The 27,933-nt window shown below is 37.8% G+C and overlaps 1 protein-coding gene across 4 annotated transcripts in view; it reads right to left on the reverse strand.

The window, feature by feature from the left end:
* shroom3 (shroom family member 3) overlaps positions 1 to 27,933 on the reverse strand; it is a 76,216-nt gene that overhangs the window by 25,143 nt on the left and 23,140 nt on the right. For 2 of the 4 annotated variants that reach the window (XM_023265855.3, XM_023265856.3), the window contains 3 exons: positions 18,529 to 18,711; positions 4,592 to 4,717; positions 431 to 643 (listed from right to left, as the gene is read on the reverse strand). In XM_023265855.3, coding sequence (XP_023121623.2) covers positions 431 to 643; positions 4,592 to 4,717; positions 18,529 to 18,711 — 522 coding nt within the window. Of the gene's footprint in view, positions 1 to 430; positions 644 to 4,591; positions 4,718 to 9,314; positions 10,052 to 18,528; positions 18,712 to 27,933 lie in introns of those variants that run through there. The other 2 variants (XM_023265857.3, XM_035946225.2) reach the window with 2 other exon arrangements.

The following is a 27,933-nucleotide window of genomic DNA, read 5'->3' on the forward strand; positions in this document are numbered from 1 at the left end:
TAAAAAAATGATAACGTTGAAGTCAACTAGTGATATTTTCTGAATCACATGTAGTGGCAGGTCACATTAATACAAACAACATGTAGAATGCCTTTAATATGAAATACTTGGTCAGGAAAAAGAAAATGATTTTCTTTGAATTTTTGAGCAGATCTGACAAGCTGTAGCACAAAACCTAAATATTGGTAGATGATCCAAGAGTTTAACGAAATTTCTCCAAACATAACTAAGAAAAATCCATCAATCAACAAGAAAAAACATATCTTTGAAAGTATTTGATATATGAAGCTAAAATTTCCCAAATACCTCTATAAATGCTCTTAAATGTCTTCATATTTTTAAATCTACAGCCGGTAAACAACACATAAATCTGCTGGAAGGTGCAGCTTCCAGTTTCCAGTAACGTCTGAGGTGCGTTTGATTAACGGACCTGGCGGAGGACAGCTGGTGGCAGGACGAGTAGGTCTGGTGGGATCCGCCGTGGCCGTGGTGACCCAGTTGGTGCTGGTGCTGAGGTCCGGAGTGGAGCTGGGAGGACTGGGGAGGGTCCAGACTCTCCATGCTGCCTCTGGAGCTGTACTGGTCCGGACTCTTCCTCAGGTAGCCGGAGTCGAAGCCGCCGGACAGGTCGGTGGTCGAGGCACTGAGAGGCCAAGAGAAAGGAGGGTTGAAGCTAATGCTAATATGCTAACAGATCATTTTAGCTTCTGTGCTAATGTTTCCTTGAGCTGTGGAATTAGCTTTACATGCATTTGGTCAGAAAACAAACTCCTGAAATTTTAACTTAGACAGTTTATGGAAAATCAGGACTCACCAAAGCGATAAAACGTAATCTCTTTTCACATAAAATTTCATGTGCAATTATTTTTATTATGCGCAGTATAAATGTAAAACCTCAGAATGATTGCTAGTATTACACTGTATGTAAAACAAATGAGTAATTCTATGAAATTTTTACAAAAGTAGTCTGTAAATTTATATTTCTAATGTAAATATTAATGAACTAACTATGAAATTCCATTTGCAAATTTATCGAATTTCACAAATATTTTCTTGTAATACAATAAACAATACTGTTAAATATAGGTTTAATACTGTAAAAACATTTCTAAAATTAGCCAGAAATAGTAACAATTACCAGAAAAAGAAGCATTGGTTCTGTAATTTTACACAAATATGTTTGCTAAACAAAATAATCTTCTATAATTGTAGATATTTTTACAACAAAGCCCACAGGAATTGGTTGCATTTATATTATTTTCTGTCATTTAATTATTTTTACACATTCAAAAATCTTCATGAAACATAAAATAATCCCAAAAAAAGCAAAATTAAGGTGAGAATATTTCCTTAAACTGTGCAAAATTACCATATTCTTATGATTATTAGTACTTTTTTGTACTGTAGCTGCTGTAATGTTAGTTTTTTTGGTTGCATTTTTTTTTACAGTGTACTTCTTACTTGTCTGTTCTTGTGTTTATCCTTTTTATTTTAAGTAATGTATTCTACTTATCTTGTCTTGTCTTATGTTATCTTATCTTATTATGGGCTTTTTCTGACCCAAGTATCACCAAAACTTTAACATAAAAGTGACTCAGGCTCTTATTCTAACTGCAGACAAATAAAAGTGCCAGAACCTTGACGTAACGAGCCGAGCGTCTTTACAGCTACTGGCCGTCTGAATGACTGACTGGAATGTAAATGTGTGTGCATGCATGTGTGTCCACATCACAGTTTGACCCACCAAGTCCTTCAGGCGGACACAATGCAATTAACTGCTGTGGAAACCGGGACAGAGTGCGTCTGTGTTTCTGTGTCGCTAATAACAGTTTTATTACGAGTCCGTCAGCTGATTTCAGCCTTTGAGGTGCTTTTACACCAACAAGGGCTGCAGAAATGTGACGTTTGCACACTTTACCAACAAGAAACGACGGTCAGAAGTGTGTGTTAGTGTGTGTTAGTGTGGGTGGATGGATGGTGGGTGTTGCCATGGGAGACCCAGAGGTGAGGGGGAGGGACCCCAGGAATGTCTCACTCTCTGTGGGCAAAGACGTCAGAGCTCCCCCTGACCAGCAGCTCCATAGAAAGCAGCGACGCCAAATATTTACCCACCGGTTTGCAGATATTTAAGCTAGAAATTATGCCGTTTATCGTGAGATGTGTCAACTTTTACTACAATAACCCCTCAAACAACATGTCCTCAGTTTACTAAAGGGATTCTCATTTTCAAATTACAAGTTCTTCGTCTACAGAAATATATTTATTGTCTAAAATGTCCTCATGTCTCCAATAGTTTCCTCATTTTCCAACAACTTACTCACTTCCTGTTTTAGAAACTGACCTTGTTTCCCCCCAAAATGTCCATATCATCTAAAAAGTTCCTCCATTTCCAGAAAGTTTAACAGTCTAAAAGTGTTCCCTCTTTAAAAAAATGCTACTCTTTCAAAAGAAAAGGGTCATATTTTCCAAACTCCTTGTCTGTCAAAGACTTTTCTAAAAAGTTTTTTACTTTCCAAAATGCCCCAATTTTTCATAATGTGCTTATTTTCCCAAAAATGTCCCGTTTTGCCCAAAAAAAAAGTGTTTTTTATGAGTTCTAGGAATCTTCTTCCAAGTTTTGTCCCCAGAAATACATTTATTGTCTAAAATGTCCTCATGTCTCCAATAGTGTCCTCATTCTCCAACAACTTACTCACTTCCTGTTTTAGAAACTGACCTTGTTTCCCCCCGAAATGTTCACATCTTCTTAAAAGTTTGTCAATTTCCAAAGACTCCTTTTTTAAAATAAAGTTCATCACTTTCCACAAGTATCCTCGGTTTGGAAAATGTCCTCAAATCTCAAGATTTTAATTGTTTTCCAAAGTTTCTAGCTAGTTCGTTTGTGTCAAAACATGTTAAAAGTTCTTCACTTTGAAAAATATCCCAACTTTCTGAACTGTTTTTCCTAAAAGTTCATCACTTAGCAAAAGTATCCTTAGGTTCTAAAATGTCCTTAATGTTCCAAAAGGTTCCTCAATTTCCAAACATGGATTTAATTTCCAAAGTGTTCGCACATTTTGAATGTCTTCACAGCCGTAAAAACATTAATCTTCATAAAATCTTTATTTTTATAGTCCGTACATTTAACCAACTGCTGTATGTCAGTGTCGAATAATTAAACTTTAAGGACCCAACCAGCTTCTGGCAAATGTTGGGAATAAATATAAAAATGAACTTTTAGACACTTTAGGTTCAGTCGTCTGATGGTTAAAGGTCACATCACACCAACTCTTCACCTCTTTCTTTTCTAATAGAACAACAATCAAAACTGTTTACGATTGAAAAACGGCAGCATGTCATCGCTAACGGAAGCAGGATTTATTTTGAAGAGTTCATAAACATGAGAGAAGCTCATCTGTCTTGTGTTTTATCGTTATTGACCAGAGTGTGTTGGTTCGAGATAAGACTTAAGACTTTATGGCTGTCTGGAAACATCACCTTTGACCCTTTAACTGATAGCGGTGCTCAGTAAACCTGAAATCCAGACTTCAAAAACTCTTTTCAGACAGTTGGAAACATCAGAGGTCAAACAGGTTCATGTAACTTAAGTGACTCAGACTCTTATTTTGACAGGAAATCAACAAGTAAACTGTGTCTGAAAGGGGCTTTTCCTGTTGCCGGTTGTCAACTCGACTTTGAAGCTGGTGATCTGAAGCTGAATGTGCTGCCAGCTTTCTATATACAACTAGAATATTAATGCAGAGTGCATCTATGTTGGAGTTTCAGTAGGTTTAACTGCTAAAAACCATTTCTGAGTATTAAAGTTACATATTTTGAATTCTGAATCTATGTTTCTGAGACTGTCACTGCAGGTTCTACGTAGAAATGTTCAGCTATGGTGTTTATTTTGCTCGTGATGAACAAGAAAAACTTGACGTTTACCAGAGGAGACCTTTCAGAATTGCATTTCAGCTACATCTATGTTCCAAAACTCTTGTATTATTATAATATATATATATTATTATTATATATTATTATATTATATATATATATTACCTGTGTATCTCCAAATATAAGTGTCCAATAAAAACAGAAGTCAGATTATCCGAGATTCTGTTATTTAAAAGCCGACTTCTTCAGCATTTAATATCTATAAGTGTGGAGAGATTAGATCAAAAAGAAGAAAAACTGACTTCAGAATTACTTTTCTTGATGCTGCTTCAGTGTAAGATACAACCAAAGGAAATCTGAACCCATCAATTCGATTGACGACCTAGAAACAGCAGAATCTGAAATAATCCTTCTCCATTTTCCATGTCAAAACTTCCTGTTTTAAAATCCCCAAACCCTCTGATTATTTCCAGGTTTACGTTAAACTATGACACATTTCTGATGGACTTTTGGGCTCCACTGTATATTTTGCATAACTGAGAATGCAGTTTAATTGTAGAGGAACTAAGATGCTAAATCATAAAACATCAACATCAGGATCACGTAACTCTGCTAATGTTAGCATTTAGCTCAAACCACATCTGCAAACCGGTGAGCGACTGATCCAAAGAGTAAGAATGAGTTCTAAATCAGATTGACTGATTATTTTCGTCTTTCTGACCTGGCATGGTAACCATGGTGCCAGGCGCTGCTCATTGTGTCCATCGCCGCCGGGTCCAGCTCCGGCTGACCGTCACCGAGCTTCGTCGAATGCCACGAATGAGGTCGAGACGCCGGCTCAGTGCGTCTGTAGGGTTTAAACACCAAGAGGGATTTAATGTTTTAACTTTCTGACATCAAACTCAGGTAAAGACTGATTATCGGTAGAAGAAAGAAGTGAAAAGTAACCAGAACCAGTCACAACTGCTGCCATCATGTTGCTATCAACCCAAACAACACTTAAGCAACAGCAAAACCACTAGAGTTAAAAAATAAAGGGATTTTTTTCCTGTTCTTAGATGTTCATCACTTTTAAGCTGAAAAAAAGAACCCAAATTGGTTCCAAAGCACAGAAAGTTTCCTGTCTGAAGGAGTTCCACAGGGCTGTATTGAGGTTCAAATTTCTAGGAGTTTGGAAGAACCAAATGTCTTAAAATTTGGTTATTTTAAGGGAAAAAATACAGTTTTGAGACATTAGATTGATAAAATGTGAGCAAAATAACCAGACTAAGCAGGCGACTACGCAGCAGCCCCAAAAGCCCCAAGTTTACTCCATATTATAAACTGAATTATCAAATTTGTTAAAGATTGATACCACAGTTGACTAATCAAGTGATCATTTTAGCTCCACAGCAGGTTTCAGGGTTTTCTTGGGGATTCTTGGGTCAGTAGGAGCCCAACAACACATTCACAGGGGTAAATTATTAAATAAAATGTGATGGTTTGGTGTGTTTTTTTTTTTTTAAATACTAAAGAAATGTAAGTTTTTGGTTGGTGGTCCATGAAACACCAACACATTTGGGTCAGCTGACAGAATCTGAGCTCATGGATCTTGGATTTTTCTTAAAATTTGCCCAGTTTGTGACTCAGATCTATACCATCAGACTTGGACAAACTTGTCAGGCTCAGCTATATACTTTGAGCTGTCAACATTCCTTCAAATACTAATCTGCAAGAAAATAACTGGTGCAAAATAGTTACTTGATAAAGGAAGGCAACATCTTGATAACGTTCTTATACGTCAATGCCTGAAGGACTCTTCTGCAGAAAGTTGCCTCATCTCCAACACTCACACAACAGTCATGGTTTTTATTTTTACACCATGTTTGTCCTCTTCCATCCTGCACAGACCTTCATTCAGAGACGTCTTAAACTCCTCCAGGGAATCAACCACTGAACAGAGTTTATCGTCAGAGCTGGAAACTCAAAATCAAATATTAACCAAATGTTTCCTCCCACACACTTCCCACTGCATGGTGTCATTCCACGGAAATCTGACTCACCTTCAGCTTATCTCTGAATCTCCCTTCCTGTCAAACCCTGTAAACACTTTCAACTGTAGTCTCATCAACACACTAATAGCAGACCCGCAAATACATAACAAAAATAATGAATAGCACACTTAAAAGCAACCAAACATAGAGAAACTGTTTGTTCAGACACAACTTTCAGGCAGTTTTTCAGCTAACTTCAATGCTAATGGCAACAGTAACCCAGAAATCGACATAAAGAAGCCAATAAATAAACTTTCAGTGTGTAAGAGTGTGTCTGGGGAATACAGCATAATGCAAACTTCCACATCAGGTGGTTCCACTTTGATATTAAACTTTCCGCACCAATGTTTCACATTAAAAGCTTTTGGTGTAACCCTTTCCTTCCCTGGAACGCTTTCAAATTAACACATATACAAGAATTGCTGAGTTTCAGTGATGTTTACAGTAATAAAAAATGTAAAATGGAGGCAACTGGAATTATTTAGCGATTTAAACATAAGATATATACGACATAATGTGTCTTAAGTAAGGTGTTGGCCCATCAGAAAATCTTTAATGGTCCTTAGCATTGATTTTGTAAGACTCTAGAACTCTACTGGAGGGATGTAACGCCATTCTTTCAAAAGATATTCCATCATTTGGTGTTTTGAGGGTGGTGGTGGAGAACACTGTCAAACATGGGTGCTCAGTTGGGTTGTCATTTGGTGACAACAGTTCCGCTTCCGCTACAGGAGAAATTAAACTTCTTGTGTGACAACCGTATTGGGTGGGGTGAAGAACAGAATGCACTCAAAATGATGATGTTGGATTTATTTTTGGTGGAACATTTACATGCAGGGAGGTGAGTTCTGTCAATAAAATGGATAATTTGCTGCAAAAACCAGGCAGGGCAGCTTTGTTGCACAACCTAAACCTTTGGCAAAACTTGAAATTTTCAGTCTGATATGTTTGCTGACTGGAGATTGTTGTGGTTTCTGGTAGCGAAGGGGATTTAGATAACGTTAACATGTAGATAAAAGATGGAGAGGAGAAACCTGTATGAAATGTGAAGCCATTAGCAGGTTTTCATCCGCAATCTACATGCATACAGACTATAGTATAAAGGTGATCCTTCACAACAACTTTGTATTGATTTGCAGTGATCTTTGCCTCTAAGAGGACAAGTGGAACCAAAACATGGCAGCTATACACCACAACAACATAACAAAACTGCTAGATTGACTTATTGTAGGGGTCAAGCATCCAGATCTTGGCTTTTCCTGATGGAATATATATAGCATTTTCCAGCTAAATGGAACTTTCAAACAGCTGCAATAGTGCCTATCCCACCTAAATGTTTATGCTCGGTCCATCAAGCTCTATCCCAAAAGAAAGACCAACATTTGTAATAGAGCAGCAAATCTCTCATGCTTCTCTTTAGATCATAATCTTTTCTTTATCTAAAGCAGTTTATTTTTGTATCCTTTGTTCTTTACATGCAAAAACGAGGTAAATAATTGGTTAAAATGGCGATTCAGGGATAAAATCATGTGTTTTTATTTACATTGGTAATCTTTATGACATCACATCATTACATTCTGAACGTGTTATCAAACCGGCGGTGATAACAGAGATGTTGACTAGCGCGGCGGTTATCCTTGTTACATTTGACATATCCCGCTGCTCTGTATTTATGCTCAGAGATAAACAGGAAGTGATGTTATCGGACTAAGTGGGAGACACAGACATGAAAGCCTGCATGTCTCTGAACCAAAGGAACCTGGGTAATGACAGGACATGGCTGGAATACCTCAACACTTTATCATCGCTGTTGGATTTGGTCAGATACTCTTGCTGTTAGCTTTGGGAGGACTGACTCAAGTGCAGTTTGGCTTATTTTGACTTGTGTTTCAGATTCAAACCTGATTCTGAAGTCTGGCATGGTGTATTTTTGTTTTCATTCAGTTCTGTGCTCATAATAAAACAGTAACAATCAAAGTTTGCTTCACCGTTTCATGATAGTTGTAAGGGTCATTTCCAGGTTGCGTAACGTCAGTGTCTGAGTCTTACATGTCAAGTCTAAGCAACAAAGGCTCTGTCCAAAACTTTGACGTTGACCACAAGTTTTAAGTGGAGGTCGCTAAGGTTATGTCTAAGTCTTAAATGTCAGGTCCAAGTCATCAATGTCCTTCCCAAGTCATGTCGAAGTTACTTAAGCTATGTCTATCGTCTGCTTCAAAAACACGTGGTTCGAGTTGCCGAAGTCCAAGTCATGAAAGTCAAGTCAGAGTCTTGATTGTCATGTCTGTATGTCACTAAATTTATGTCTGAGTCTGAAATAAGAGGTCCAAGTTACAAATGTCCTGTCAATGTTAATGTCATGTTCAAGTTACTGAGGTTGTGTCAAAAATCATAAATGTAATGCACAAGTCTTAAATGTCACATCCAAGTCTTAAAAGTTTTGTCCAAGTCATTGATGCTGCCTGCAAGACTTAATTGTCATGTCTGTACATCACCTACGTTATGTCAGAATCTGAAATGTCAGGTCCAAGTCATGGAACTCATGTCCAAGTTACTTAGTTTATGTTGAATGTCCACTTCGAAGTGAAAAATTCCTGGTCCGAGTTGCTAAAGTTATGTAGAAGTCATTGGCGCCATGCCTGAGTAATCATGGTTATCTCAAAGCCACAGATGTCGATTGTCACATTTAAGTCACCAAGATTGTGTCCAAGTCATTGATGTCTTGCACAAGTCCTAAATGTTACACTGAAGTCACCAAAGCTTAAATCTGAGTTTTAAAGTTTTGTCCAAGTCCTTAATGTCATCTACAAGACCTAATTGTCTTTTCCAAGTCACAGAAGTAATTCTTTAATGTTACGTTCAAGTTAACCTGTTAAATTTCATGTCCAAGTCACAAATAACACATCTGAGTCTAAAAGGTTTTGTCCAAGAAACAAATTTTATCTACAAGACTTAATCGCCATGTCCCTAGATTACAAAGGCTAAGTCAGAGTCTTAAATGTCAGGTCCAAGTTAAAAATGATGCATTCAAGTAATCAATGTCATATCCAAGTCAATAATCTAATTTCAAAATTTTAATGCCTTGGTTGCGTCACCAAGTTTACTGTGGAATGTCATGTCATAAATGTTGTGTCCAAGCTGCACGTCCCTTCTACCAAAGTCTCAAGTCACCAGAAATGGAAGCATCTCAAAAAAAAGGTAAACTAGTCAACTATTATTCTGCCACCAATACTGTTGTTGTAAAATTTAATTTCTGTCTAAACTATAAAAGCAGTGCTGTTGTTGTGGTAACTCTCATATGTCCGTTAAATCGTTAATCAAATCTTTCTTCACCTGGAACAAACTCAAAATCTGGCCTCTTTTGCTGAACATTTCTCTCTGACTGAATGAGTCTAGTGTAGCCTGTTTTACCTGGAGGTGAACCTGAGGACTTTGGAGATGAGGCCGGTCGCCAGGCCGTTGACGCTGGCCTCCGACGGCGCCCGACACAGCGCCCCGTCCGACCGACCCAACTCCGACTTCTTCTGCTTCTTCCTGAGCTTCCGGCGGTAAAACGCCTCCAGCAGCTCCATGGTCTCGAGTTAGAGTTCACTTTAGTCTACTGTCTTCTCTCCTGCTTTCTGACCAGAACTTCTCAACTTTCTTGATGCTTCTTTTTAGAAAGTCCCAGAAAGTTCCATTTCCACAACCTTTGTTCTTTGGAGATCTCTGATGTGGTTTCTTCTAAAAAACATCCAAGAAAACCTATTTCTACTGAACTCTAAGGTACTCAACTATTGACTTACATGCTTTGTAAGACCTACAAAACCATTTTCCAGTACTAAAGCCGACTTGACTTCATTTCTCTGACCTTTAGTTATCGTCTCCTGCCTTATCTTTTCTAACTACTCCTGTCCTTTTCTTTTTCACTCTCTAACATAAGAACCTACCTCAAAATTAGCAAAATTTACACCCTGTTTCGAGTTAAACTCATCTGTAATTAGCCGGTCCACTGTCCACAATTTTCTACATCCGTCCACCCTTGTTTTCCATCAAAACTCCAATAAAAAGTCTTGTCTCTACCGATCCTGTCTCTTCCACTGTCAGATCTTTGCTCCGGTCTGGTGCTGGCTGGCCAGATCAGGTCGAGTCGTGCTGCCCCCAGCTCGTTAAGCAAATGAAGCAATTAAGCGTCATTAGGCCGCCGTACGATAAAAGCATGAAGTAAACATCCTCAGCACAGCTCGGTCTGGACGGTAGCCGCTGATGTGGGAGAGAGACACTGAGAGTCTGAGAGGAAAAAGAGAGAGGAGAGGAAAAAATGGGGGAGGACGGGTGAGAAAATGCAAGTAGCAAGAAAGGGAGGGAGATAAGTTTGGTTAGATCGTTAAGGTGGAGATACTGAGGAATGAGGCAATGATAGAGAAATGGTAGAGGGGGGGAAATAGTGCAGCAGATAAAGGAAAGGGAGGATGAAAAAAGGAGGATGAGAGGGGTAACTTTCCTGTTTTACATCCCTGGAATGAAAATAAAATCAGGAGTAAGTTCAGGACAGAAGTAAAGGTGAGAGAGGAAGGGAGGATGAAGAGGGAGGACAGATAAACAGATGCAGAAAGTTGTCGAAAACAGCAGCAGGAATGGATTCGGAAGCCTTTGGGTGAAAGACGTCTCATGATGCAGCATGTGGCTCCTTGACAAACAAAGAACTGATTATTATTGACTGTTAGATTATCACCGTCATAAGGGCCGGAGTCTAAAACCACAGCGAGACCTGTTGACAGAGGTTATCACTGGGTACAGTCTAGCAAGTTACCAGAGGAACTGAGATTATCAGTAAAGTGAGGTCAGTTATCAAGTTATAATTTGATGAAAAGTATTAATTTTACCCATGTGAGCAGCGTCTACAACTTTGGTCTAGACTAAAATAATGCAACAACTATTGTCAAGATAGCTAGGATGTTGTGTTGAGTCATTTATGGATCTCACAGGGTGAATCCTACTGACTTTGGTGATCCCCTGACTGTTTCTTTTGGGTCATCATTGGGCCAAAACTAATGAAATTCTAACTACTCTCACGTGCTAAGTGCTAATTTGCAAATGTTAGCATGCTAATAAACACAACAAAGGTGGTGAACTGGCTGAAAAATACCAGCTAAACATCTATATAGCATGCTAGCTTTATTGTTTCTGTGAGCATGCGAGCATCCTGAATTTAGCAATTAGCATAGTGGTCAAAATGAGTAATTATGCTGACTTTGGCAATCCTCTGACTATTTCTTTAGGTCAAAAACTGATGATGTTCCAGTTAGCTTCAGGTGTAATTTCTGCTAATTCTTTAATATATAATGTAATGATATAGTGCTAATTAGCAAATGTTAGCATTCCAATAAGTCTGACAAAGGTGGTTAACACGAGGAATGATACCTGCTCAACTTCAGATTTTATCATTGTCACTATAAGCATATTAGCATACTGCAATTAGCATTTAGCATGAGTCTCAGAGGATGAATCCTGCTGACTTTGGTGATCCCCGATTGTTTCTTTGGTGCCATCATTAGCTAAAAAACCTATGACATTGCAATTTGCTTTAATTGTAATGTGTGCAAAGTGCTAATTAGCGAAAGTTAGCATGTTATCGAGCTTAACAAAGATGGCAAACTGGCTCAATAGTACCTGCTAAATGTGACTACAGCATGTTAGCATGCTGAAACTACCATCAGGCACAAAGAATTGCAGCCTCACAAACATTGTCTCCCAACTCTTGGTCTTGTTTCCACTATGAAAATGAAAGTTAAATTAAGTAAGCATGAACTTCAATGCCACTGGTTAGAAAAATAGTATCTACTGTCACCTGGAAAATATCTTCCTTAAGATTTAGCTGCTTGGCTTGTCGTTATCATGAGACTTTGTGTTTTTAAATGATAATTTAGAATCCCATTCAAAATACAACCCATCCAGCCAGTGAGTGCAAAGGGGTTCAAGAAACCTCTTAAGACCCAATTGTACGTTCTCAAGAGCCACTGTAGCCTAATTAAAAACAGCTCATAACTATTCAAGGTTATCTGGAACTCACTGAAAGTCTCATATTTCCTCAGATGCCACTATAATCTCTTCTGGGACTCCTGCAATGTCCTGACGAATCATTTAAACCCCCCAAGAAACATCTGGTTATGTATCAAGGACAGGTTCTTGTTTTCAGGACACCAGAAACCCCTAAAGGTCAATACGAGCATCCTCATAGGTTCTTGGTAGTTTCTCAAAGACTTTTGGAAGGCTTCGGGCTTCCTTTAGGACCACTGGAACCTCCTTAAAGACATCCGGTGGGTTCCTGAGACTGCTTGAACCAACTCTATGGTTCCACATATCCTTTAAAAAGTCTATAATATCTTCCAGACATCTGTTTGCTACTTAAGGACCCCTGCTACCAACTCAAGTTGATAAATTTGAAACTGATCCAAAGTAGTTTTGTGTACAAGTTCTTAGCATACTTTCTGAAAACCCCATTATGGCTGCATCTCTGTGACTGATGTCTCACATTAGAAACAGAAGAAGATATTTTCAGTTGAGTGAAGCTGTAGCTCCTCCCAGTCCGACAGCAGGTGCCCATGACTGGGTTCCTGGGAGTCATGTGTCGCAGGAATATCGTCAGATGTATCTGAGATCACAGAGGGAGACGGATGATGAGACGGTGAGGAAATCCTCTCCCTTTGTAGCGTCTGAATCGGGTGTCGAGGCCGCTGTGACCCTTAACGCTTTGTTCTGGCTAAAAATTCACTCAACTTTCTGCCTCAAGGCTGCAGAGCTATTTTTGAGTCAGACAAACCTCTTTTCAATCTTCCAACCATCCTTACAGCTTCAGTGATTTCTCTATACTTTAGCCAAAGCCCTAGTTTCATAAGAACACAGGTGTAAGTGTGTTATGTCTCAGTTGATTAAACGTGAAGACACCCTCCATAATTACAGATAATAAACAGCCATCCAGCACACTGTTCTATTAAATACAGGTAAAAATAGCAGCAAGATTGTGGAACATTCAATTGTTGATTTGTTTAATGTAACTATGGAGCACTTAAATAGGATTGCAGTTCCTTGGTTATGTAAATTTGGGTGTCGTCTGCAAATTTATGGTGATTTATGTTGTTGTTTTCCATAATTTAAGCTAGTAAGAGCATGTAGATATTGATAAGAATGTGCAGATTGGAGCCACGGGGAACTCCACTGGTTATTTTTGTTCATTCACACTAATTGGAGAGATTGAATAGATGCACTGCAGCTGATTATTCATAATGTCTAATGTAATAACTGTTGTAGTATTTGTAGAGTGAAAACTGCTGGTTCCATTCAAGGAAAACATTCAACTTTCCAACACGGATTAATTTAATCAGATCTTGAAGAAATAAAGGCAGTAAAAATGTTATGTTGTGATAGATAGATAGATAGATAGATAGATAGATAGATAGATAGATAGATAGATAGACAGACAGACAGACAGACAGACAGACAGACAGACAGACAGACAGACAGACAGACAGACAGACAGACAGATAGATAGATTAAACCTTTATTGATCCCACAGCGGGAAAATTTACAATGTAACAGCAGCAGCAGAGAGTAGCAACAGTGGTGCTATTTGTTGACCAGTTCTAAAAATTGTGCCTTCATAGTGGGGTTGCCAGGTTTGAAAACTCAGGAAACTTCAACCCATTAAAGCTAAATGTTGCATTCAGATCGCTAAAGATAATTTTCCCTCAAAAACACAAATTGATGGGGCTGATGAAGAAAGAGAAAGTGTTTGTATTGACGACTCAAACTGTCTTTACTGTCCTCTGTTCATGTGTGAGTTCAGGGTGTGTCTTTCTCAACAGAGACCTTATCTGTTGCTGTGGGAAACTGCTTCCAGCCCATAATAATCATCGTTCTGATCTGCCCGGAAACCAAAATTGGAGAGAGAGAGAGGCTGGTAGAAGTGTGGATCCAGAGGACATACTCTAGCTGTGTGCATGTTTGTGAGTTTTTAATTGCATCAAAACATGCTTGCGAAATGTTAAATAGTTTGTTTGAGTGTTTGGGATGTGAGACAATGATGAAAATATGCATGTGTTAAAACTGGGTGTGTGCACATGTGTGTGCTTTTTATGTACTGGTATGAGTTATGCTGCTAATCCTGGTCTGTGATTGGCTGGTAGGTATCTGGTAAAACTTGCAAGGGAGATTTGAAGCACTGTGGGCGGACATACACTACTGTTCAAAAGTTTGGGGTCACTTAGAAACGTCCTTATTTTTGAAAGAAAATCATTTTTTCAATGAAGATAACATTAAATGAATGATGAATCCAGTGTAGACATTGTTAATGTGGTAAATGACTACTGTAGCTGGAAACGGCTGATTTTGAATGGAATATCTCCATAGGGGTACAGAGGAACATTTCCAGCAACCATCACTCCTGTGTTCTAATGCTACATTGTGTTAGCTAATGGTGTTGAAAGGCTAATTGATGATTAGAAAACCCTTGTGCAATTATGTTAGCACATGAATAAAAGTGTGAGTTTTCATGGAAAACATGAAATTACCTGGGTGACCCCAAACTTTTGAATGGTAGCGCAGCACAGGATACCTGGAGAATTCAGAACTTCCCACTGTCGATGGAAAGCATGAACAAATCAAAGCTCCTCCAAAGTCCTGCAGCAACTTAGAAATCTTTTAATGATGCCTAAAAGCCAGTTCCTGTTTTCCACATCTGTATGGAAATGTTTTCCACATCTGTATGGAAAGTGGACTGACTTGCATGTAGTTCTGTTCATACAATACGTCCATGTCATATCAACACAGAAATGCAATTTTTTTTTTCCAGGAGATAGCAACTACTTACACATTGGGCTTTAGCTGCATGACAGCGATTATTTGTGAGCTGTGTTGAGTACAATAGGTGAACATAGCAAAGGATATCTGGAGAAATTAGAATTTCCCACTGTGTTTGGGCTCAGTCATTGAAAAGCAAGAACAAATCAAAGCACTATTTCAACTACAGCTCAATAATTATAAAGTTAATAGGTGTGGATGACCAAGAACCTCTTCATATAGTCGGTACTCTAAACAAGTATTGGTTGTGACCCACATTTACAGACGGCGCTTGCAGTGCCAGAAGTCCACGTTCACAAATTTTGTTACTTCCAACATATCCTTGCAGACATGGAAAGCATGAATTGGTCTCAAGTTGCAAGTTAATTTGCTCATTTACGCCCCCTGGAGCCCATTCAAGGGCTCTAAGAACCTCTATATGGACCACTAGTACCCTTGAAACTCTTCTAGGCTGTGGAGCTCCATACAGTGTCTGTTCAAACTGGACAGCTGGATATCATTCTATTAAAATGCAGGAAACTACTACAAATACAACAACACTGATTCTACACTATCTTAGTCACTCAAGAACCCTTGCAACCTTCTTGAGGAGCATTTAAGGACTTCTGGCGCATTCTTGACATTCTCAACAGTGGAGGGAGCCGCAATGGCTGCTGTGTTGTATTTTCTGTTGTTGATGGCGATGTTCAGGTGTAGGAAACTGCTATTTGATGTTGAAATACAATCTACCCCGGAGTAGGTAATATTTCCTTCCTTGAAAATGACATGATACACAGAAATGAGCTCCACCATTGAATAAGCTGGTGTTTGATCCTGGGACTTTGTTAAGACATTTAAATATCTTCAAGGACCCCTAAAGCCTTCTAAACTTGTTCAAAGACCTCAAGAACTCATTTTAGAACCAGTGGAAGCTCTTTAAGGAACTATGGAGACTGCAGGAGCCTCTACAAAGTCTTTAAAAGCCTCTAAAACCTCCTCAGCAACTACTAAAATGTCCTTAAGCATCGATATCCTGCTCTCTGATTGACTGCAAGGTGTCAGTTAAACCTCAAACATCAACAGTTTAACTATATTTAAACCTAAGATGCATTAAGCTGCAGGTTACTATGACAACACTACTGATGCTAATGCTACATTGGCAGCTAATACTTGACTGTAAGTTGCCTAAACATGGAGCAAACTGGTCATAATTGATGCAAACCACAGTGTAGCCACACCTACCTCCAAAAGTCAGAACAAGTGATTGGATGTTGTAGTTATTCATCAAAGTGACTGACAGGTTGATGCAGGAACTAAACCAGACTTGTCTTCAAACTGTGTGTCTGTGTTTTGGGGTGTTTGTTTGCGTTACAGTGGTGTGTGTGTGTGTGTGTGTGTGTGTGTGTGTGTGTGTGTGTGTGTGTGTGTGTGTGTTTGTGTGTATGTGTGTGTGTGTGTTTTGCGCAACTGTGCGATGATGTCGCTTTAGAAAAATGTGGTGATTCAACCGAAGAAACATGCGAGGATGAAGGAGGAGTGAGATGGAAAGCTAAGGAAAAGAAAGGAAAGATGGGAGGAGGGAGGTAGAAGAGCAAGCAGGGTTCATAGGAGACAGGAAAGGAAATAAGGAGTCTGAGAATCGGTGTCCTCTGCAGATTAACACCCAGCCTCACGGGGCTCTGATGGCCCACTTCCTGTTTTTGGGATGACGAAAAAGAGCCAGCCTCCCCCTTTCCACTCGCTGGTATCTGATAACCACCCAGAGTCCAGGGAATTGTGGGAGAATGGAGTCATTCTGGGTGTTTATCTGACTCTATGGGACCAACAGGGAGGGTACATTTTAATGACTGCTGTTGAAATCACCTGCAAGCATGTCGCTGCTCAAAATCCTTCAAGACTTAGCTGAGATTAAACCTGGCCTCCATAAAAGTGTTGCACATGTAAACTGTAAACTGAGTTTAGGACAGGCTGGAGTGTAGTTATCATTATTAGTAACCATTATTATTATTATTATTATTATAGTTGCACTAGCACCCCCTGGAGGCTGTGGTGGTCATTACACCCACAAACTGACAATACATCCTGGATCTGACCTCCATATTAGGATGAAACTGGCTGCAGCAGTGTGTCAGTATTTATAGAGTGCATGGAGACCTGAGTCCTGTATTTTCTTTTGAATGTAAAGCTTGATGTGAAACAAGAGAACACTTCCAGAGAAACCCCAGCTGCATAAAACAGCAACCCTGCTTCAAAAATATCATCTCCATGTACCTCTCATTAGAAAATGAAAGATAGGGCTTTAATATTTTGCCAAACGTTACAGTTCAGCAGCAACACGAACCACAACGTCCAAAAAGACCAAATTAGTTCTGGTTTAATCGACCTTATAAAACAGAAATTACATAAAAAGTGCACCCAATGTACAACAGCAACTCGTTAACGTACTGTGTTTACATATTTTCCTGATAAACTCCCATTGTTTTGGCCAAATTATTGCTCAAAAATGGATAGAAATTTACTTAAATTCTAGTGAATGTCCCTAAGTTTTTGCAATATAGTCAGCAAGTGAGGCTAAATTTTGGGGAAAAAAGCAACAAAATGCATTTAATGCCCAGAAAATTGCATCTTTTCCAGAGCAGAGAGAGATCATGACCCATTTCAAAGATGCTGTTGTGCAACGAACAGCTGCAGCGATGCAGCCGACGAAGACACTGGTAGGCAGTTACCATAGAAACCAGCGAAAAACCCCAGTTTGTTTTCCCGTCAAGCTCGACCCCTCGGTCACAAACGCACAACAGGACGCCGCGATAAATCACACTCAAAACAAAGGAAACACACTCAGGACGTCCTAACGGCGGAGGTGAAGACCTCCTCAGCTGACTGCTGCGCTGACACTTGTCTGACATCACTTCCTGTTTCAACACACAGCAACTGATGTTTGGAAAAATAAACAGGATTTATCGACTTCAGAAGGAACCGTTATCAAATGTAGGAGAGGAAATCAGTCAGCGACACAGACACTGTCCTGCTTTAACTTCATGTCTTTCTTTTAGAAATGTTCATAATGTTTTAGTGTGTAAATAAACAATAAGTTCTGCTCTTTACTGCTGTTGTTATGGTTCAAATATAGTTTAAAATGATATTCCATTGCTGTGTAAGATCCAGCAGATTCAACAACAACGTCACACTATGACCAACTGCAATCTCCTAATTAAGGGAGCTGAAGTTCCTTCATAAGGTAAACGTAGGAATCAACTGGACTTTTCTTGGAGGTTCTTGTTCAAGGACCTTGAACAAGAACCTCCAGAGAAAGTCCAGTTGATTTCTACTAAAACTCCTATGATTACCATGACCTGGATGACTGAGAATCTACACATTCATGAGGTAAAATGTGTCAAAAACAAACCAATATAAATGAAGCATTGTGGTGCTACAAATGTGGTGCAAATCAGAAACTCGTGACATACATTTTTTGTTCAGAATGCAGCAAAAATCCCCCAAAATAATAAAAATCTAATAGAAAATCAATGCAAAAATGTCTATTTCAATTATACTCATATTGCCAAGTGCAAAGTTTTTATTATTTCTGCATCATTCAGCCCTACTCTAAGACTTCTTGAATTACAATATGTTGAAATGTTAGTAAGGAATTTTTGCCCTGTGAAGCCAAAAAAACCTGCTTAGAAATTCTCTCTGTCTTGGAAATACGTTATATTTTTTGGTTGTAAAAAGGATAGACCAGAATACAGAATTCCAACATGTGGAATCTACCAATCGGTCACCTTATAGGGTCTTAATGGTCTCCTACCTGTTTTTGATGCGTAGTTGGACTGCTGAACATGGTCTGCTGTGATTGGATGACGTTTGTTGTTGTTGTTGTGTTGTTGTTGGTGATAACGGAGACGACAGAGGAGGAGGAGAAGGAGGAGGAACATCGGGGAGGGAAGGAGGCGAAGTAACGAACTCCTCGATGTATCCGGGATCAAACTCCCTGAAGAAGACAGGCAGAAAATAAGAAAATTACTTGTACAAGGAACTCCTCAGCCTCCTGCAAGATGGTAAACACCAGTTTAACCAATGTAGAGGACTGTTTCCATGAGCTAATAATATAAATATTCAAATCAGAGTGAATATCTGAGTGATGACTGAAGGCCAATCCCTAAAAAAGGTCGAGTAAACAACAACCGAGTCACCAGTCTGCTGCTCTGATGAACCATTTTTAACAAAAATACTGTCAGACACTCATTATTAGTCATTATTTCAATCAGTTTTACCTTTTGAACGCAGTTACCATCAATGAAACTGAACAATTCCTTCGCAATAAAAGCCTCCCAGGAAATAGGATGATCATTTTAAGTGTGGATAGTTGTTGGATAGTATTGAAGATTTAAAGAGGAAGTAAACCGACTCATCCTGACCTGATCTGGCTAATCTACAACCACCATAACCGCCAAAATAAACCAGGTCCGACTGGTTGAAACAGAACGGTCTGTATGTCTGATCACTGTCGTTGCATCACGATTCAAACGTTTATCAAAGTGTTTCCCACGGCGACCTACAGAGCGCGCTCAGTCCGCCGCATGAGGAGGGTCGAAGTTCAAAGGTGACCAAACCCTGAAAGCTGAAGTCTTCCTGTTTGCCCTTTTGTTGTTTTAACAAAGAGAACAATGACTTTCTGTTGTAGAATGTGGGCCAATGAATCACCTGTTTAACAAGCACCTGATTGGATAAACTGGTTCCTTCAGATGACTGACCACTGACTGTACATCTGCTCATAAAGCTACAGCCTGACGTTTAGCATCCGCTCAGTCAAGAGAAGGTGGAGGGTGAGTTTAGCGTAGCTTAGCTCAATGAATGGGAACGGGTGGAAACTGTTAGCCCAGTTTCAACGAAGGGAAAACCCCCGACTTCAAACCTAAAAACTTTCTGAGTTACATGTTGTTGGTGCATGTTGTAGAAATAAAAAATAAATAAATAAAAATAAAAAATGTGCTATACTGCAAAAAAAAAAAAAAACTGGAAGAACTGGTGCCAAAAGGTGCCAGAAATGGTGGAATACTGTAAATTAAAAAAAAAAGCAAAAACTATTAAAAAAAAAAAACAAAAACAAAAAAAACAGCAATTATCTGTAAAATAATGATATTTTTAGCAGATTTAAATACAATAAAATGGTGTACTTCTATGGTCACTCATTGTAAAAGAACAAAATAATATTTGCATAATTTTTTCTGTTTTTATAATTTTTAGATATTATTTGTAATTTAACAAAACAAGAAAAAATGTACAATAACAACTTTAATTTTCACTTTTGGTCACATCTGTGTAGTAACGGTTGGAAATCACTGCATAATACTTATTGCACTCACTGCATTTTGCAAACTTTACGACCCAGAAGACTTACGTTAGTGCCTAAAAATAGCCTTTTAAAATCAGAACACCATTGCATTAAGTGAACAAACAGCTTTAATTAAAGTCGGAGCAGCTTCCTCCCTCCACCCAGCAGAGACATTTAAAGCTGCCGTCCTTTTAAAACAGTTCACGAAACACAACTTACAAATGCAGAGAGGAAACACACCCAGGCTTATATTATCAACCGAGGACATTCCTCTGTATGCAGCACTGAAAACACACAAACACACACACATGCACACAAACAAACACACAACAACATACACACACAAGTGCACAGATAAACGGCCTTTAAAGTGAAACCTGTCGAGCTGGTTGGAGGAATGTGAAGCAGCCGCGAACACCCAGAAATCACCAGAACAGGAGGAACCACGGTGTTGTTACATTCCACTTTCCATGTAATCACACACACACACACACACACACACACACACACACACACACACACACACACACACACACACACACACACTTTTTGCATGTTTTACCTGCTACTGACCTCACCTGAGTTCAACAGGTGTCAGGTAACATACACTACCATTCAAAAGTTTGGGATCACCCAGTCAATTTCATGTTTTCCATGAAAACTCACACTTTTATCCATGTGCTAACATAACTGCACAAGAGTTTTCTAATCATCAATGAGCCTTTCAACACCATTAGCTAACACAATGTAGCATTAGAACACAGAGTGATGGTTGCTGGAAATGTTCCTCTGTACCCCTATGGAGATATTCCATTAAAAATCAGCCGTTTCCAGCTAGAATAGTCATTAAAACATGATGTCTACACTGGATTTATCATTCATTTAATGTTATCTTCATTGAAAAAAAAAAACTGTTTTTCTTTCAAAAATAAGAACATTTCTGAATGATCCCAAATTTTGAACGGTAGTGTACATCTAAAACTGAACTTCCTGCTGATTGTTTTTTCATTGTGCTTTTGTTTTAAATCCAAGATAACGTGCAAAAAGTTCCAAAAAAACCCTAAATATGTTGGTCACCATGCTCAAGAATCCCACTGAGCACCAACCGATTTAGTAACTCTGAACTTCTAGGGCCCCGTTTACAACATCAGCAAGCCACAAAATACAAGCTTGTTTAATTATTATGATATTTTGTCCATTTGTAAAGATATTAAATGAAGATTTAACTCCAAAGACTGCGATTTAACCCTCCTATTAAGATAGTTATTATCCAAAAATGGTAGAAACCAAAAAATCCCAATAAACACTGTTTATATTTCATTGTTGACTCCATTATGAACCATTTCTATCAATATTTAGTGTTCTTTACCTCTCACTGATCATGGTTCAGTGAGGATAATTCACTCATTTTTCATAAAAAATGCATGTTTAAACTTTCTTTTTAATGTACATTGTAGTGAGCTACATATAAAATACAATAGTTTTAAATGACATTAGTTTTTTAAAAAATTTACGTTACATTTTGAAATTTTTTCTTTACTTTATACAGAATGGCGTTAATAAATGAACACCTCTTCTGTTCAGGATGCAAATATGTGAAATGAACCATTTTAAATGTTGATTACACTTATCAAGACAAGCAGAGGAAGATTCACATCGGAAAAAATACCTTTAACAATTTTCTTTTGAGATTTTTTTACTTTAAAATGGGTCAATTTGACCCACAACATAACAAGAAGGTTACATGGGGAAAGACTCTAATTGTCTATTCAAGATGGTGTTTTTTCAGTTTAGCCTGCAACAGTTGTCTGTTCAAGAAAGGTTTTTAAGTAGTTTTTAAGGTACATACAAAAACATTTAAACTATTTTTCATGTCAGTGCTGTTTTTGTGTTGGTGATTGATGTGAAAGAATCTGTTGCACCTTTGAGCAAAATGTGTTCTACGTTTCTACATTTAAATCTGGAGCTACGCAGGATGTGAGCCGCCAGTAAGAAGCTTCCAGGTGGTTAAAACCTACAAATAAAACAAATTAGTCAGATCAAGAATGAACTTTCAAGCCTGGTGTTATAATAACCCAATAAGTCTGACTGATTGAGCTAATCCAGGTGATTAAACATGACTGGATTAACCTGCTAACAGGCCTCATAGTGTTTTACAATGCTACAGTAGCACCTAGACCCAGATTTGTTGTGATATTTTACTAAGCACAAACATGTAGGAACGCATAGTGAATAGTAGATACTGTGTACAAGGGTACTTCAAAAAATTCTCGGCCTCACCTGGAAACAAGAGGTGTAACTCCCATTTTGGGGCAGAACTGTATACTATGAAGTCTTATATCACTGTCCACAGAAACTCTAACTTTTGAACCAATCAAAGAAAAGGACAAAGCTTAAGAAGTTGAATGTAGCTTTGAACTACTGCACTGTTTGACTTCGACACTACCGTTCAAAAGTTTGGGGTCACCCAGACAATTTCATGTTTTCCATGAAAACTCACACTTTTATTCATGTGCTAACATAACTGCACAAGGGTTTTCTAATCATCAATGAGCCTTTCAACATCATTAGCTAACACAATGTAGCATTAGAACACAGGAGTGATGGTTGCTGGAAATGTTCCTCTGTACCCCTATGGAGATATTCCATTAAAAATCAGCTGTTTCCAGCTAGAATAGTCATTTACCACATTAACAATGTCTACACTGGATTTATCATTAATTTAATGTTATCTTAATTGAAAAAAAATGCTTTTCTTTCAAAAATAAGGACATTTGTAAGTGACTTGAATCAGCTTATTTTTTAAAAACAGTTCCTGAGATATTGGAGTCCAAACATACACAAATTCCAGATACCATTTTAAGTGTCGACAGTTTATGATAAAAAAGTTAAAGATGGTCGAGCAGAAGGTTCCTGATGATCTGAGATGGAATAAACCAGATATATTCATTCTGAGCATTAACAGTCGTCGTTGTCGTTGAATTTGGTGGAAATAAACCAAAAACCTTCACAGACATGAAAAGAGACTTCTGGGACACTTACATTCATCTGAACCATTTTAAAATACTGTCCATGACCCCAACGGTGGGCTTTTTCCGAGATCAGTGTTGTTTTCTACAGATAAGAGTGTCCACAGTGCTGTCAATACACACTAATACGTATTCATACACACCGATGTACACACTGAGGGGTTGCCGAGGAGACGGTGTCGAGGCGGTTCACCCTCGTAATGACTTCTTCCTCTTCTTTTTCGAGCGTAGAAACTCAAACATTCATTCAGCTTGATTACGTCAACCGACGACAAAAGAGCACAAAGACGGAGAGTCAGCGGAGATGAATGGAAGAAGACAAAGAGAGAGAGAAACGGGGGGGAACACCTACAGACGACTACACAACTGTGATTAAACTGCAACAGGACAAAGTGTTCCATTTCCTCTGGGCCTCCTTTGGTCACAGAGTACATCTGCAAATTAAGTCCGTTCGGTTTTATTTACTTTTACATTGTGTTCGTTAAGAAGCTGACGGATGATTTCATCGTCCTTAAATATTCATGCAGCACAACAGATGGAAACAAAGACTTGAAGACATTCTTTTACCAAACTTCTAAACAGAAACACAAGAACTGTAACCTATAGTCTTCAACACCGCAAAGGTCAGAGCACCGCAACAACCTAAATTTACCATGCTAGGCTAACTTAGCTCCTGTGTGCTAGCTTCAATGTCCTCAAATAGACTTATATTCTACACATAGTGGTGGTATAATAGACCACATGACAGTAATCTACGTTGAACAGAAGGAAAAAAACCCGTCCATCCACCCCAACCTCCTCCCTACAAGGAGTTTTTACTGTTACTGTTAAAAAACAAACATTTTGTAGGAGTTTCTGACAGTTTTTTAAAACAATTCACTGGTATTTTACAGATCTTTCCTAGTTTTGTTAAATAACAGTTAATATCTAGTAAAATCATAGTAATAAAAGTACTGATTTACATGTCAAATGTAAAAAAAAAAAAAAAAGGAAAAATTCCACATTAAACGTCTGTATATTTACAAATGGTTACTCTTTCTTTCAGTGTTTTTGGCAAATGGCAGTTTACCTTAGACCCATCCACCCACCCCTACCTACTCTATGCACTGTAAAAAAAATAAGTTATTAACTGCAAGTGCCTGAATAATACATTGTTATTTTAGTTTTCCCCCGTTTTTTTAAATTACAAATAATTACTAAAATTACAGAAAATAAAATAACTTACATGTTTACTGTTAAAAGGATTTATAAAAAGACCGAGAAATGGTAAATAATTTGATAAGACCTGTCCATCCACCCCAACCTACTCCATTGCTAGGCTAACTTAGCTCCCACGTGCTAGCTATTGAGTGTCCTCAAATAGACCTATATTCTACACATAGTGATGGTATAAAAGACCACCTGACACTAGTTTGAACAGAGGGAAAAGACCCGTCCATCCACCCCAGCCTCCTCCTTGTAGTGTGGAGATTGGGGATGATGTATGGGTCTTTGTAAGTCCCATCCATCTTTGAGTTTGTTTAGTTTTTAGTCTAGGGGACTAAAACAAACTCAAAAACAGAAAGAAGAAAAATTATGCAACTTAACGATTGCCAAATGGTAAACAATTATCATAAGACCCATCCATCCACCCCAACCTGCTCCCTAGACAGTAAAAAAAGCAAGTTTTTCTAAACCGTTTTTAACTGTGATTTTTAAAAACTATTTAATCTCAATTTACAGATTTTTCCTGTTTTGTAAATTACAGATAATATCTAGTGAAATGGCAGAAAATGGTGTTAATTTATGTGTTGACTGTAAATAAAAGAAGGAAAAACTGTAAATAATGTCCACATTAAAAAATCTGTAATTTTACAATTACAACATTTAACAGTAAAATTACACTACTCCTACTGTATATAATTGTTATTTTATAAATATTTGTTGGTATTTAAAATGAAAATCATATTAAAGATTGGAAAATGGTAAATAATTTTAATAAGACCTATCCAGCCACCCCATCCTACTCCTTAAACACAGTAAATGTTGTTATTAAATGCAATTTCTTGAACAATTTACAGTTATTTTACAGATTTTCCCAGTTTTGTTCAATTACAAATAATACCTATTAAAATTGCAGAAAGAAAAAAAATATTAATTTATGTGAAAAAAGGCCAAAACTGAACATAACGCTGGCATCAAAAATCTGTCTTTTTACAAAAAGTAATTTGCTCTTTTGTTCCAGAAAATGGCATTATTTTATTGTATGTAAAACAGCTAAAAAAAATCATTATTTTGCAGATATTTGCTGTTATTTCCACAGTTTTTGAACTTAATAATATTGCACCCAAATTACAGTATCTTGCATGTAAACACACATTATTTTTACGAGTTGATTAAATCAAGGAAATCTACCTAAATGACAATAACAGTAGAGAGAAAGTAGAGGAGTGAGTTGTGCGTGCTGGAGAAATAAATGCCAATAGAAACATAACAAGTGAAGACTTGCTGTAATTCTTACTCTCCTGTTTTCTAATTCATGCTGTAGTTTCTGTCAGATCTTTGTCTAGAAGAAGCTCTGAATAAGAAAGGAGGGACAGGTGCTCTGTTTTCATGATCAGCTTTGCATTCTGTCTGAGTCACACAAACAACACAAAGCACATGCAAAACACCGAGTCCGGTGAAGAGCAGACGGCTGCCAAACCTGCTCGACAAAATCCTGCCTGCAGCCCGTTCACACAGAGGACAACCACCGGAAATACACGACTCTACACTTTACTACCGCTGCTGATGAACCAAAAAACTCTGGATGAACTACCGGTCCGAAAACAGCCTCATGTGCTTCATCAGGAACCACAGCAGCTGGATTCTGGTGTTGGTTTGCATGTAAAATGAAATGGGCCAAAGTATTATGAAAAGCAGCAAAATACAGAATGAAACAGGAAAAGAAACAGCAGCAGACAGACGTTTGATGATGAAACCATATCTTGAAATAACTGACACTAACATGATAAATAATACATCTGTTGTTCTGTAAGTTTTGCATAGGTTGTCATGAACGAGTCAAATTTAAATGGCTCTATTCAGATCTCTCTGGTAGTGGACCCGTTGGTGTCCATTAGCTGTAGCATGCTAGCAGTGTTAGCTTTAAGACTGGACCAGTTGCACTGAACGTGTACAATGTGTAGCCCTTTCTCAATAAATGATCTTATATACCACTAAATTGCATCTTCAATTACATTTTTTATGGAAGCCAATTTATTGGCATTTATTTTATTGCTTTACTGTTGTTTCTTATTAGCGAACCAATTATATATTAGACAGAAAATAGAACAGAAGCTATAAATATGTAGTGAAAAGGTCGTGTTTTAACCCAAACTGCCATTTTCCTAAAGGACACAATTTTGTTTCTAACGGGTTGGTATTAAAGAAAAAATTGGTCAAAGTATGGCAAAACGAGACATAAAACAACAGTCAGGACAAAATCCCACAAACAATACACGAAATGACAAAGACGAGATGCAAAAGGACACAAAGGAGTCACAAAACAACAAAAAGAGTGAGACTCATGACAAAATCGAGACACAAAATGATAGAAAGGAGACAATCCTGATCCAACGAGACATGAAAGAACATAAAATAGACACAACAGAAAAACGAGACACAAAATGACAGAAACGAAACGCGAAACAAAAAAAACTAAACACCAGATGTCAAAAACAGGACACAAAAAGACAAAAATCCAACACAAAGTGACAAAAATGAGATGCAAAACAACAAAAGCCAAACAAACAACAAAAACCAGACACAAAATAACAAAAACCAAACACAAAATTAAATAAATGAGACGCAAAACAACAAAGACCAAACACAAAACATCAATAACAAGACACAAAAAGACAAAAATCAAACACAAAACGTTAAAAACAAGACAAAAAGTGACAGAAATCGAACACAAAATATCAAAAAACAAAACAAAATGACAAAAATTTAATGCAAAACAACAAAAAACAAACAAACCAACAAAAAAACAAACATAAAATGACAAGAACAGGACACAAAATAACCAAAACCAAACAAAATGACATAAACGAGATGCAAAACGTCAAAAAGAAGATACAAAATACCAAAAACCAAACACAAAATGACAAACTGAGATGTAAAACAACAAAAAGCAAACACAAAATGACAAAAACAAGACACAAAACTAAAGTTCCAGTAATTGCTGATTACAGTTTAACACAATATAAACACAGTGTATTATGGTAAAGTCTAGTATTAAACAATAAACCTCATATTCTACTGTAGACACCCGTCATCTATTATACAGTAAATAACTGCTACAGTAAATTACTGTTGAACTCAATAAAAATTCAGGTGGGAAGTGACCATATTTGTGTCTCGTGGACCCTGATGGATCCTTGTGTAGTTGCTGAAGTGGAAAACATGAAGAGGAAAAGTTAATTTAAGTTAAATAAAACTGCTTCATCTTCATGTTTAAGTTATTAATTAAGAGTACTTAGCAAAGAGTCTTTTCTTATAAAGAAAATGCAGCATCTGCATGATTACAATATGGATTACGGTAAATTGGGGGCTTTTGAATATTAATATTTTTTTTAAAACCTGAAAGAAATATTGCAGTATCAAAATTCATGACTGAAACATCCAGAACCGTGAACTTTACACCTTTAAGTATGAACTTTACTGAGGACAAATATGGTATTTTTATCCTCTTGCAGCAACCAAACCCCCCTAAAACTTTTCTGCATCGACAAACTAAAAGTGATGCTGGTACTTCCAGCAGCAGGTGCCTCATGTATGGAGTTTCTTAGCTCTCCTTTGTTTTTGCCTGGAGGAAAATAAAACCTCC

The sequence above is a fragment of the Amphiprion ocellaris genome, chromosome 17 (genome assembly GCF_022539595.1).
Source record: "Amphiprion ocellaris isolate individual 3 ecotype Okinawa chromosome 17, ASM2253959v1, whole genome shotgun sequence".
Taxonomy (NCBI): domain Eukaryota; kingdom Metazoa; phylum Chordata; class Actinopteri; family Pomacentridae; genus Amphiprion; species Amphiprion ocellaris.